This window comes from Corylus avellana, chromosome 1 (assembly GCF_965113065.1).
Source record: "Corylus avellana chromosome 1, dhCorAvel1.hap1.2, whole genome shotgun sequence".
Classification (NCBI taxonomy): Eukaryota; Viridiplantae; Streptophyta; class Magnoliopsida; order Fagales; family Betulaceae; genus Corylus; species Corylus avellana.
Genome location: NC_142490.1, coordinates 40137149 through 40151620, shown reverse-complemented (window position 1 = coordinate 40151620; position 14472 = coordinate 40137149). Strand labels below are relative to the sequence as shown.

Genomic DNA, 14472 nt, shown 5'->3' with positions numbered 1-14472 from the left:
TTTATTCTTTTCTACTTTTTTGAAATTCTAAAAAACATATTTCGAACCATCACACGAATAATCTAGTGACCACCATTTCATAAGACATGATCCCCAGTCGATTGAGCTACCATTTGGAGACAAATAAAACTAAATGGGCATCAAACTCCTAGTTATCTCAAAATGATGTTACCCAAAAAAAAAAAAAAAAAAAAAAAAAAAGAAAAGATTATCTCAAAATAATGAGATGTAGCAAGTGAAATATTTAATGAATTGAGAGGTGAATTGTAGACTAAAGACATGATGGAGATCTGCTCTGATACCATGATAAATTATTAATTATCTTAAAAATAAATAAATAAAACCTTAATTAATCATTTAATTATGGAAACTCTTGGAAAATGAAATATTTTGGATTAATGTGTTGTCTAGTTATGGAAACTCTTAACCACAAAACTCGGATAATTTAACAAAAAATGAAAATTAAATTGAAATTACATCATGTGATGAAAACGATTATCCTAGCGAGTTTTTTATTGGTCACCAATTAATCCTCTCTCCAATTAATTATTCCAATTCCAAACACCAAATTGAATCCAAATTACTCAAAGCCAATCATGATCAGGAGATATGCATACTACAATCTTTCCTTTTCTCTCCATGTTTTCCTCCCCTCTTCACCCCAATTGAACCCATTTTCTCCATGGCTGCTGCAAAAGCTTGGAAAAACTTGTTCTTATCCTTTGCCAAAGCTTGAACAACTGGTTTGGTCCGCGGGTCCAAAAACAAACCTTGGTCCGTCGCTAATAACCCGAGTTTAGCTTCCAAATTGCCATAATAAGCATGATCAAACAAGAATGGGGTGGTAACATCAAATGGTGCAACAATGTCAGTGTTGCCACCATAGTGTGGGCACGACATTGTCAGTGCCTTGAGGAGCCTCGGATCGATGGCCGGGTCCGGCTGCTTGGTGCCACGATAGTTGTAAAGTCTGCTTACAAAATTCTGGCAGTGCGCAAAGCCGATTGTATGTGCTCCCGAGAGGACGACTAAGTCTTCCGCTGTTAACCCTTTGGAGCCGAAGAGCTTGAGTAGCTGATCGACGGTGGAATTTGCGCGCGGGATGTTCGGGGCTACCCTTGATGCCATTGATATGCTTCCATCCCACCTTCCTTTTTTCACTTGGTAGTAAGGACCCCCTGCCTGCACCACATGAATTTGGAAATTAAAGGATGCCATGGGCCATGGCAGGAATAATTGAAGGATGTGTGGTGGTGCTTATGAAGGAATGAGTTCAGACCACTGCAACCAAAACCGACATAAATTTGGTCTTGATGCAGCCAGGAGGTGCAGCACTAATGGTCAATTCGAGCCTGACACATGGTCAATCTGAAATTGGACTCACACCAGAAATCTAGCCAGCCAGCCCCCACATGTTTTTCGTATCTTGAGTCTTGAAGGTTCAATTTGGTTTATCTATGTGACTATGTGAGTACAATTTGATCCTAAATCTCTTATGCATTGACAAAATATTTTTGCCTGTTGAATCATTTGATCCTAAACACCCTTAAAACATTTTAGAGAGTTGATGATTTAACATGATGAGCAGGTTTGATTACACAATTTAGAGAGTGCTTTTGACTTTTTAGCTGTGATGTGACATAAATGAGAAAGTTGTTTTTGAGTGTTTTGTATTTTAAGTTATTTGTTAATTATTTTACTTTTTTGCTAAAAAGTAAAAGGTTAATCTAAAAAATTTTGCCAAACAAGCCTGATTTATAGTAGTTTTAAGTTCAAATTGTGATACTACAAAATTTTTTTAAGAAAAAATACACATACCTCCCTCAAATTATCAGACATTTTGAAATGCTCTCCTCCCCCCAAAAAAAAACTATCAATTGAAGTAGTGTTCTTACTAAACTACCAAAAAATTATAAGAAAATGACAAAAATACTTTTAATAAGAAGTTTTATTTTTTATTTTTTATTTATTTATTTATTATTATTATTATTTTTTTTTAAAAAAATGTGACCCAAAAAAAAAAAAAAAATTGGGGGCATTTTTGTGTTTTAGCAGACAAAATGAGTATATTGCAATTTTTTGGTAGTTTGAGAGGACATTGCTTCAATAAAAAATTTGAAAAAAACATCATAAATTGCACGGTAATTGAGGGGAGGTTTGTATGCTACAGTTTTTCAACGATCCTGATTTAATTTTATTGTCTCTCTTTTACATGAAAAAAGTTAAAATTAAATTTGAATCGTTAAAAAATTGTAGCATATTTTTACGGCACCTAAACCAAATCATTCCAAGTTAAAAGCAAGTTTGAATTGACTTAGAAATCAAGCTTCGCACAATAATAATAATAATAAAACCACAGTCAACTCTAAAACTGCACCACATGAAGGCAAACTGATAGGGCTAGAAACATCTCAGAAAATATATATATATATATATATATATATATATATATATATATATGAAACCAAATTTGTCTCTTTACTTGGGCATTTTGTATTTTAATGGCAATTAAGATGGCTGGGCTGCTGCTAATTAATACTTTCACTGGTTTTGGGTACTCAACTTGTTATAACCAAGAACAGGCTAAGGACAATTACTTATAACGACAAATTTCTTTCTTGAATTCACTTATAACGACAAATTAGGCACATGGAGATCTGCATTAATCCAGTTGTAAAAGGACTAAACAACCCTTCTCTCTCTGTCTTTAAGATACTTTGGAAACATCATCCATTTCTAATAATATAATATTGACAATTATGACAACTAAAGAAAATGATAAACAAAAATGTCTAGCTTGTAATTTGTTCTAAATTACATTTAATGAAGAAATGCAATATCAAGACTCAAGAAATTCTCAATAAAAAAATAAAAAATAAAAAAACTAAAGGGATCTTCTATTGCAATAAGAGCTACTTTTGAGGATTATATATATACCTCATTCGACCTATATTCTACTGTACAACTTCTCTTGATCCTTCTCGTATTCTTTTATTTTTTAAATTTATTTTTGGATTTGTAAGGCTACGCGAGAATATCCGGTGAGCTAGTTATATTTGACAGGTATTTTTTATTTTTTTTTTAAGTAAAAAGACAAAAATACCCTTTAAATATAATTAATTGAATACTCTCGTGATCGAGTTCCATGTGTAAAACTTATATGTCCCAATGATAATTTTAATAAGAGGATGAAAGTGGAGGCCAAGTCTTCATAAGGTTTTTTTTTTTTTTTTTTTTTTTTTGGTGAAGGACGAAAACTTATAATTAGTTGATAAAATAGCTCATTTTATCCGTTAATATGTTTTTTTTTTTTTTTTTTTTAATTTTATATTTTATATTTTTTCAAAAAAAAAAGTGTTATGATATGACATAACTTTTAAAAGTTTTTTATATTTGAATTATTTATTAATATTTTTATTTTGAGAAAAAAAAAAAAACAATAAACAGAATTAAATTTGAACAAACGGAGCTCTTTGGATTCCTGCTTTCTATTTCCTTATCAAGCAATAGTTATCATAGAACAAAATAGCAAAAAGCATGTCCTTTTTCTCCTATGGACACGTGCTCATACTAGCTTTTCTCAATTAGACCATCAACTCAGTTTTGAGCTGTCACCATGCCAAAATTATCTCAAGATTACTGCTCCGCAGACTTTAATTATATAACCTAGAAGGTATGACAGTGAAAATTAATTATTAATTATTATTTTTATAAGTCATAACTAAAAAATTGATTGAGTGTTTTTTGAAACTAAATTGGATGAATTTTCTTCAATTAAGTCTATAAAAACGACATGTATTCTTTTAACATGTAAAAAACACATTTTTATAATAACAAGGACAAAATTAGAATAAATTTTATTAAAAACTTACGTGCATTTCACATATATATTATTAAAAAAAATGTATACGTGTTATTTTTATAAATTTATCGGAAAAGTGTCTCCGGAGTGGTGTTTAACCTAATTGAAAGGACTATTAAAGTAATAAGTTAAAAGGGGGTGGTGAGTTGCATATAACTCAGAAGCCACTTTGAGCATATTTTGACATTTAAAAAAAAAAAAGAAAAAGGAAAGGAGTATCAAGGTGAAAGGAAAGAAAGCACTGACCAAATGCACAAAGTCTCTGGCTGCAATTGCTAAAATGTCAGCACAAGAAACTACACCAGGGCACTTGCTCTCCACCAAGGCTTTGGCCTTCATTATCGTCTCAAACCCCTCTTCCCTCAGGTCCTTGTTATCCTCTGCATCCTTCTCCGCCAACTGTTTGCTTCCCGGCTTCGATGATATTAATATCGATGCATCACAGCCCTTTATCACGATATAAATTCAGAATCAGTGAAAGAAAAATGCATTGAATGAAGAAGCAGGGGAAATGGTGCATGCATGCATTGTGTGCTTACTTTTACAAAGCAGTCATGGAAGAAGAGGCGAATGGTGGCCGGACCGGAGACCGGTTTTTCTTTGAACAGTTGGCTGGTGACAGACCCAATGAGCTGCTCCAGCTGGGGGCATGATGTGGCGTAATAGTCAGAGGAGACTTGGCGGTGGCGGCGAGTGGCATTGGTGTCTTTGGCTAAACAATTTGAGGAGTGGAAGGTGATGATGAGCAAACAAGTCAAAACAAAGGAAGAGGAAGAAGAAGAAGAGGAAAGGACAGACATGGCTTGGACTGAGGGGCAGATTAGGACAAAGGAAGAACAGTGGGAGAATATATATAAAAGAAAAAAGAAGTGAAGAAGTGGGGTGTGAAAGTCTGTTGTGGGACAAATTGCCATGTAGAAAAATAGTGGTAATCAAGACCCGTGAAGCCCAAAACATTAGAAGAAAAATGGTGGGGGAAGAGAGAGAGAGAGAGAGAGAGATGCTCTTAATTGTATAATGTGGTAGACCAAACATGGGGTGAAGAGAAGAGAGATATGATGGGTGAAATTTGAGAAAGAGCCAAAAGAATGCCTCTTGGAATAATTGAGACAAATTTAAGCTGGATCCCAAGTCCCAACTGATATGGCTTGGTGACAACTTTATGGTTTGATATTAGCTAGGGTACTTAATTAAGCCAAATAATACGATTTACAAATTCGGTATGAACTCAACACGAAATTAGCAAGTTAAGGTCGAGAGGTCTAACTCGTTTAATTATTTGGGAAAAATATAAAAAAGTTACCCAAACTACTAGCCGTTTGCAATATAGCCCTCCAATGTTCAAAAGATACTAAAGTAACTCCCCAAACTATCAAAATGTATTAAAAATGTAACTTTTTTATATTTCTATAATACCCATATTCTTTTAACAAATAAAATAATTGTAAAAAAAACTAAACAATTTTTTAAAAATACAAAAAAACCAATGGGCGAATAAATACAAAAAAAAAAAAAAAAAAAATAGTCATTGTAGTTGGCCTAAATTACAAATTGCTTAATGTCATATTAAAGTAAAATCAATGGGTGAATAAAAACAATTTCTTAACAGAGTTTGACTCCAATAACTAAATTTTTTCTTTTTGGAATATCTCAAGAACTATACTTTTGATTTTACTTTAATACGACATGAATAGTTAGTTGACCTAAATTAGTCACTATAGTTGGCTTAAATTATTTATTTATTTCAAAAAACCTTTTTTTTTTTTTTGTATTTATTCGCCATTGGTTTTTTTTTTTGTACTTTAAAAAATTGTTTGGTTTTTTTTTTTTTTTTTTTACAATTATTTTATTATTTTATTTGTTAAAAGAATAGGGGTAATGTAGGAATATAAAAAAATAAGTGGCATTTTTTATCCATTTTGGTAGTTTGGGGCTGCTTTAGTACCTTTTGAATATTAGAGGCTATATCATAAACGGCTGGTAGTTTGTGGGGTTTTTTTTTATATTTTTTTCTAATTATAATCTTATACTCATATTTTAGTATGACTCAAACCTGATACACAACATTTATAACCGTCAATTTTTGAACGAACCCAACATAAAATTAACGGATTATAAATTTACTTATATAATGTTATACTCATAGTTGGACACAATATACACGAGAATATGAATTGCCAACAAGATTCTGAATCACTTGCTGGTATGAGCAATTATTAATCATCATCAATCACAGTTTATTGAAGGCCAAATCATGATCCGCAGTCACTATCTAACAACGTGCTTTTATTATACTCTTCTGCCCGACAAGAGGAAAAAAACAGGAATTAATCAACGATAAAGGCGTTCAAGACATGCCACTGATGATTTATGTTTGCAAAAATAGAAGCATGAGCAGAACCCGTGGGGGGGAATAGAGTGAGACCACTAGCAACCCACGCATGACTTCTTAAATGCTGGCATGTGCAACGGGGGACCTCACTGAATAATCAATACCATATATATATATATATATATATATATATATATATATCCTCTAGGTTTTTTATTTAGTTTAGGTCGCTTTGTCATTTTACCGTTAGAGAAACATAAAACATGAAACCTAAAGAGCAAACTCACAATAACAAAAAGCTTCGATTTCGTTGTCTTGGCATTATATTGAGATGTTAAGATTGACGTTGATAAGTCAAATGAGACACGCATGGTAAACGACAAACGGTTAACGGGATTAAAAACCCAGCAACTAAATTCAAATTCTTATTAATTTATCATTATTGATTTATCTTTTTACTTTTCATGTAGATTCAGAGTAGTGGGTACTGGGGGGTACTGCCAGAGTACGTACCCATGGAGTAAAAGAAATTAAATTCATGTGTGAGTGTGAGCTCGTAGTCACCCACTGTAATTTCTGTCTTCCCACCTTTTTCTTTTTCTTTTTCTTTTTATTTTTTTATTTTTATAGATTCTTCCCTACGGACCTTTCTCTACTGTCTGTTGTTCACTTTTACTTTTGTAGGTCTTTTGTCATTTCTAGCTTGTCGAGGGGCCTTATAATATAAAGTAATGATCATAGTCAGAGACAGAAGCCAAAAGAGGTCAAGCAAGTTCAGATATTCATAATTTCTTTTTGTCATTTTGGCAGAAGCCCACAACCTACTGCTGATTCAATTCGAAATATAAAAGATTTCCAAGTACTTGGGGACAATGGGGAGGTTATAGAATTATGGAAAATGATGGGTAAAAACCAAAAGGAACTGAAAAAATAGGGATAAGATTATAATAAGAAAGCCTGTGGACTGCACCTATTGAGGAGTCAGAGTGGACTGCACCGATTGAAGTCACAGTGCCCCCACCATGATCTTGCCACGTGAGCATATTGTCCCATCAATGTTATCTATCTGCAGAAGTCGTTTGATTGAATATGTATGAGTCATTTCCCTGTGTTTGCATAATCTAAAAGTGGCTTCAAATTGCTTTACATGCATGACGCGCCAAAAACATCAATAGCAGATGGGTTGGGCACTAACTCCCTCGGCTTGATTCTCAATTATTTCCAACATTCCAATTGGTGGATGGGATTCCAACATAGAGAAGGTTAAATTATCAGCATAGAGAGAAGGTTATGGAGCCTAGACGAGCAATTGTTATATTTGGCTGCCAGAATAGTTAGAAATTTGAAGAATTTTATAGAGCAGAGGCTGTAGCATCTTGCTGTCCAGAGCCTTGCCCCCTAAGTAGGTGGGGGGCTGCCCAAAACAAATAGGTTCAACCAATATATAGTTCAAATTTGATTTCAAGTTTTTTTATGAAAAAGAGGGTAAAATAAAATTTGGACAGTTCAAAAATTTACAACACAAGCCCAAATTTCTAACAATTAGGATAGTTTTGAATGCAAAACTCACCTGCCAAAAGTAAATGGACTTTACAATTTCTTCCCTTAAATCGTCTAAATTTTTTCAATTTCTTCAAATAACTTGACGGTAGTAAATCATAATACAAATCGATGGGTGTTGGTAGTTGGAAATGACCACAACATGACCTAGAATTAGTGCTAAAATAGACCTTTAACCGCCCTAACTGATAATCGCTAATCGTCTAACTGCCTATACTATGTAGTAGGGTATTACCCTATAAACGATGTTTTTTTTTTTTTTTTTTTTTTTTTTTTTTTTTTTTTCCTTTTAAAATGCGGTTAGGGAAGGTAGTTAGATGATTTTGTTAATCGCCTAAGCAATTGTGGTTAGCAGTTTTAGTCGATAATCGCTAACTATAACTGCTTTTTCCCCCTACCTAGAATTACATCGACACTGGTGATCGCTAACTGTAGGGCATTCGGATTCATAGAACCTTTCCTTTCTCAAATAGTTTAAGATGCAAAACTTACTTGCCCAAGGTAAGTAGACTTTACAATTTTCTTTTCTTAGGTTGTCTGAATTTCCCTGAAATTCAAGTAACTTAAAATGGAGTAAATCCTAATCCGAATATATGAGTATTGTAGTTAGAAATGATCGCCACATGACCCTAGAATTGCATTGACACTTATGATTGGTGATTAGTGATGGGTTGGTTTGTTGGGTAAGTAATGCTACAAACGGGTGGTTTTTATGATTTTAAAATTATTATTAGATTAAAATTGAATAATAATTCATCTAAAGAAATATAAGAACAAAATTATGAAAATGAAAATGTGTGTAACATTACTCGTGTGCAAGATCTCACACATTGTTGCAACCCATCATGAGCAAGATCTTGCAGCCCACAACAAACTAGGCGACATGAGTTGATTTGTTGACTTCTATTGAAAATCTATTTCCGTTCCCAAAAAGAAATATGATAACTCGGGCGAGTATCCTTGATTCAAAAAGCCGTATTTTTTAGAGTGATTTTAGAAGTTGTTTTTGGTTCTTAAAAAAGTGAATTGAATTTTAAAATCGCTATTTGATTAAAATTTAATAGAAATCGATTACGAATATATTGGTAATTTAAAAATCACATCATTTTTTAAAAATATTTTTTCTATTACTCTATTGTGTCGGTAACATAGTGATTGCCTTTAGGACATGACTAGCATGCACCGAGAAATACTTCACTATCACTTCCAAATAAAAGTAGAAAAGAAAAAAAAAAAAAAAAAATTACTTCACCGGGGCGTGGCCCATACAGTATGGGCTTTACACGAAACATTCTCAAGTCAAGCCCAGTTAAGTTCAGCCCCTAACGCCTTCCCTCGCCAGTCGCAGACTCGCTACCTACTCTACAAGGTTTTGTTCTCCCTTCCCTTCCCAACAGTAGCTACCTGTATAGAACTCCAACTGTTTGATAAAAGTCTTCAGTTGAGCCCCTCCATGGTCTTCCTCAAAGTAGCTAGCTTTGGAGCAAATATTCACGGTCACAAATAGGACCTAAGATCAGAAGTTGGTTTAAGAGGACGTGCTGAACTGAATCGGCGACCGTACTGACTCATCTGGGCTCACTCATTTGAATCCCAACTCACACCCAATCCCCCTCCAAAAGCGTCATACAATAGTTTTGAACTTACCATTTAAAGCCTCAAAAATCATTCATTTCATTCAAATTTTACATTTTGACAATGCAACGTTTGTCGTCAAGAATTTTAAGGGCCATAGCTTCTTCTTCTTCTTCATTGACAACTCTACCCAAATATGCTTCATCGACCTGTGTTGTCCCGAAACAGTCTTTCAGTGCCTTGTCTTTGCAACCAAATCTCCAAAAACTGCAAGAGACAGCGATCCCCGGAGATTTTGTGAAGTGGGGTTCGCTTGGTTTCTATAGGACTTCAAGCTTTGCTACTGGATTCACGCCGTTGCAGCGGAAGCCCCTGGACTCGATTATGGATATCGAGAGGGTGAAGGACCGCTCGTCCGAGGACATCACTTCGGTTTGGGATGATGTAATGTCTCAAATTCTCAAGCTCATGATTTGAATTTTCTTATGAATGCTAGTTCTAGATGTACTTTTCTTTTTTGAAATGGGTGTTGGATGACTGCACTAGCTTCTCTGATTACTTTGTGAGAAGTTAGAACAAATTGAATTTGAGAAAAACTCCTGGTGGACGAAATTTTCTATTGATATAGACTATGTAATCGAAAAAACAAAAAGACACTATTTGTGTATGTCATGCTTTTCTTTTTTTAGAAAGTACAACCTTTGTATGTTATGCTTCAAGGATGGATGGGACTATATGGTCTAATGAAATAAATAAATAGTCATTAAGCTCATCTCTCCAGTGTAGATATATTGCTCCCTGTTGTTTGTTTGTGTGCATATTTGGAGGACTGAATCAAGTTGTAGAGTGGATATTGCTAACCTGGTCAGCTGAAAGAATTATATTAAGCATATTTTTGCGGTTCCTTGTAAATGTACCTAATTATGTCTGTCATCCATCTCACATTTTTGACTTGTTCTAATAGAGGTGGTTGTATCATTACTTCAGTATGTTTTGGAACTTTAATTGTTAGAGGGCTAGGCCAGAGTTAGATCATTAACTCCATCTGGCTAATTCAACACTTCAATATCAAGGAGTTCTTAGAAGCAAATTGTGCAAAGTGTTATTTCAAGACAATTCTATTCTAGACTAGTTTTTAATTTTTTGGGATTTTTAGTAGAACGTAATTAGATGATTCTTTATGTAACATTTAACTCCATATTCTTCGATGTCAATACGTTACATTTGGCTTCACCAAACTAAATTTTGAAAAATCCACATTTTTCTCTTTAGCTTCTTTTGAGAGGAAATATCTGTGTACGGGACTCTAGATTTCTTATTTACTTGCTTGTGAACATAATCACGTTTTGGTTGACATTGCCAAATGAAGCATGCTTCATGATTCCTTTTAGGTTTATTTGCCTTTCTAAATTTGTTGGGCAAACTTAGAACATGTTTTGTAGAATTAACTTAATTTCATCGAATCTCCATTATAACTTCATTAAAGTAGCATCTGGGAAGTTCCTTTCATCTGTCAACCTCTTCCAATTGTCATTTCTGTGTATATTTAGTCTGGACTATGCCTTCATAAGGGATATTGCTTCTTAAACCTTAATTTGTATATTTGGGAAAGATAAAGATTTTTATGCAGACTAGCTTTTTTATGATTGAATTGAATTTCCTTTGTTATTTTGAAGAAAATTATAATGACACGGAACTCTGGGACCATAGACTGTAGATAGTTTTGTCAATGTATATTTTAGTTATTTTTGGATGTGTTATCATTTTCAGTATCACCTGGGAAGAGGCCATATTGGAGCGACTATGGCAGCAAAACTTTATTACTTGATGGAGCATAGAGCAGCAGATTGGTAATCCATTTAGATGATGTTTGCGTCCACTTTGTTACTTTCTTATTAAATTCTTGCTTACCAATAAAAAAGAAAAACATGTTTATATTGCATATATGTCCTCTTTCTTTATATTGCTATTCATACTTCTGTCTATCCTTGCAGCCGATATTTTGTCATTCCTTTGTGGAAAGGAAGTGGTTATACAACAATGTTTGCTCAAGGTTAGGTTTCTATCACTGGCCATATCATACTTGCTGCTGTTCATAATTGTTAGAGGTTGCCTCTTCATTAAAATCGATATATATATATGTTGACCAAATTTCCCTTAACCTTGTTGGTGGAGTGATCTACTCTTGGATATGAATTGAGATAATTAATCATATCATCTGATGCACCTATACCTAAAGTGCTTTTATAAGTAACTAATCTACTGGTCTACTTAGATATGCACTATAGTATTTTTACTTTGGGGTGCCTTACGCTTTTATTAAGACTGGTTCTTACTTATCAAAAAAAAGTATTTTTACTTTTTTGCTAGTGAAGCATATACACAATTGAGTAGGAGCTGTAACACATGCAAGTGGGTAACCCCAAATAGAGGCCGCAATTACACATAATCAAGCTGGTGTTAGTTTATCATTATTAATATATTGGAAGTATCTATTCTCTTCTTTGATGTTTTCTAGGCATTAGGTCCTATGTGATTGAAAGTCCGAAGGAGAAGGATGCATTGGCAAGGCCTGGGGTTGCAGACTAAAACAAAAAGGGAAAAATATCTTGGGTTATAATTTATTAAAGCTTGAGCCCTATTTGTTATTTAAAGGTGATATGCATAAAACAATGAGAATTGAAGATAGTGTATTCAACAAACAAAAGCATTATTCAGACTTCTCAGTTCGTTTGCCTCCTATTATTACAGCTGTATGCATATATCCTGTAAAAATTACAGGATATTGCTTTTCTCACCATTGTAAAGAGCACCTTTATTTTTTAAGGGTTGCAAAAAGCGCCACCTCTAATGGAATTTTCAATATAATTATGGAAGTGCCTAAAATAGCAATTATCGCAAAGAAATGCAAATATTTTTGTTATTTTTGTTAATGTGTATTGACAAAAATGTGTTCTGATGTGACATAAAGGTAAAAGTGAAACTGCCACCTAAGGACATACGGTCCCTTGTTCTAGCCTACAAGGCTTGAAATTAGAGTCTTGAATAAAGACTGGCTGTAACAGAAGCACTGGACTGATAATACCACATTATTGGCACTCACTTTATATTAACTCATGCCAATTAAGAGAGATGGAATAAATTCTTTGTGACTGTCACTGTGTTTGCATGTTCACTCAAATGTTCATTCAAACCTTTCTTGCAGTACAGATGCCACACATGATTTTCACTGGTCTTGAGGATTACAAGGCAAGAGGAACTCAAGCAGCTCCATACTTCACTGTATCTTATTACAAAGAATTTGCAGAAAGCAAGGACTTGGTGCTTATCCGCGGTGATGTTGTGTTCGCGAGCAAGCTTAGCGACGAAGAGGCAAAATGGCTTTTGGAAACCACCCAATCTTTTTATTTGAATGATATGAGATACAAGCTGGTTGAACGGTTTAACAAAGAAACTCATGATTTTGAGTTCAAGGATGTCTTGCAAGCCTTAGACATGCCTAGCTAGTTTGTGATCTGCCAGAAGACAGGGACTTTGACTAATATGATGGTAAAAGAGAAGGGAGTGGGAGATGTGGTAGTATATTTCATGTTAAAGATCGAATTGAAGGTTCTGGTTTTTGATGCAGTTCCTTTTTTTTTACCCAAAAAGGTAATTTTTTTTTTTTGGGTTTTGTTCTTTTTCCTGAATGACAGTACAAACTATTGTTTTAAGCATTATGGTACTCTGAAATCCTGGACTGGTATTTCACTCTCATGTCGGTGGAGCAATCTTCAGCAACTGTCTCATTGCTTTTGAAGCAAAAACATATATGCATATAGATTGATCAAAGGCAGCCTCCATATGCCCTCTTGATCAAGATTTTTATGAACAGGTGGATTCTCCATTAGCCAGATTAGGAAAGTGTTGCCCATGTCACCCCTGAAGATGCGAAAAGGTAACCATTTGTCAGATTCAGATAAGAGTAGATCCTAAACTAAAATGTTGCCTAACAAAACAGTGAGAAAAAAAAAAAAAAAAACAAAACAAAGGTTCGAACAATGTCCAAATCTTAACTAATAAAATTCTGAAATTCAATAAATAAAGAGAAAATAAAAACAAAAAAGGGACCCATTTATGACAAGAGATTAAGATGGACATAATAAAAGCCTAATACCATTTAGGATGTGATTTTTTTCTATAATATTTGGTGTTTAGAGAGATTTGGATTCTCCTTCAGTTTTACTGAGCTTACCAACTTGAAGAATCTTTTTTTTTTTTTTTTTTTTTTTCCTCCAGTTACCGTAGATGGGGCAATGCATTGTATTTTCAAGAATTGTCGGGGTCTTAGGCAGGCCGGTGACACCCATTTGTGGGTTACTACAGGCACGACAAAGGTCATATTCCCATCATTCATCTTTTATTTGCCGATAACGGTCTAATATTCTTGAATGTTAAAAAAAGAAAAAAAATTTGGAAAATTTCTTCAATGGCAAAAATATCTTTAATAAATATATATATATATATATATATATATATATATATATATATATATATATATTTTTAAAAAAGCAATCAACGACAAAAAAAAAAATAAATAAATAAAATTGGGCCGTCAAATCACCTCCAACATCGTAAGGTGGTGGCCGGACCACCCTAAGTGGTTCGGGATGGCTAAACCACCCCCGAGCTTTTTTGGGTTGACTTTCTAACCACTTCTTCTTCTTTTTTCTCAAATGTATTCGGGTATTTTTATTTTATTGAAAATTTGTCAGTCATTTTTGTTTTTTTGTTGGTTTTGGAGGAGACATTTACAATTTTTGGTAGTTTAGGAAATATTGACATAATTGATAGCTTAATAGATTAAACACCTTTGTAGTACTTCTAGTTTAACGACTTTATTTTTGCCCACTTCAGTTTTAATTCGTATTATAGATAGTACTTTACTGATGGCTTAAAAAGGAGATGGTGCTTCTGTCTATAAAATTAACGGAAGTCCACGTCAACATGATAAGAACTGACACGTGGCCATATACAATATTAAAAAAATATATAAAAAATTAAAAAAATTAAAAAAATTGAAGGAGGTGACTAGACCATCTCCCATATCCAACCAGGGGTGCCCGAAACCACCCCATTTGGCCATTTGGGCATGGCTGAGCTA

General features: G+C 33.8%; 2 protein-coding genes across 2 annotated transcripts; one reads left to right on the top strand and one right to left on the bottom strand.

Moving 5' to 3' along the window:
- Positions 1 to 461: 461 nt before the first annotated feature.
- LOC132172353 (Peroxidase superfamily protein) lies at positions 462 to 4765 on the bottom strand. The gene is made up of 3 exons (XM_059583837.2): positions 4402 to 4765; positions 4109 to 4309; positions 462 to 1182 (listed from the first exon to the last, which is right to left on the bottom strand). Exons 1-3 carry the CDS (start codon positions 4660 to 4662, stop codon positions 601 to 603), a joined length of 1044 nt encoding a protein of 347 aa, XP_059439820.2. The 5' UTR covers positions 4663 to 4765; the 3' UTR covers positions 462 to 600.
- Positions 4766 to 9101: 4336 nt separating this feature from the next.
- On the top strand, positions 9102 to 13202 carry LOC132171298 (ATP synthase F1 complex assembly factor). The gene is made up of 4 exons (XM_059582583.2): positions 9102 to 9773; positions 11100 to 11179; positions 11324 to 11382; positions 12535 to 13202. Exons 1-4 carry the CDS (start codon positions 9453 to 9455, stop codon positions 12834 to 12836), a joined length of 762 nt encoding a protein of 253 aa, XP_059438566.1. The 5' UTR covers positions 9102 to 9452; the 3' UTR covers positions 12837 to 13202.
- The last annotated feature ends 1270 nt before the right edge of the window (positions 13203 to 14472 follow it).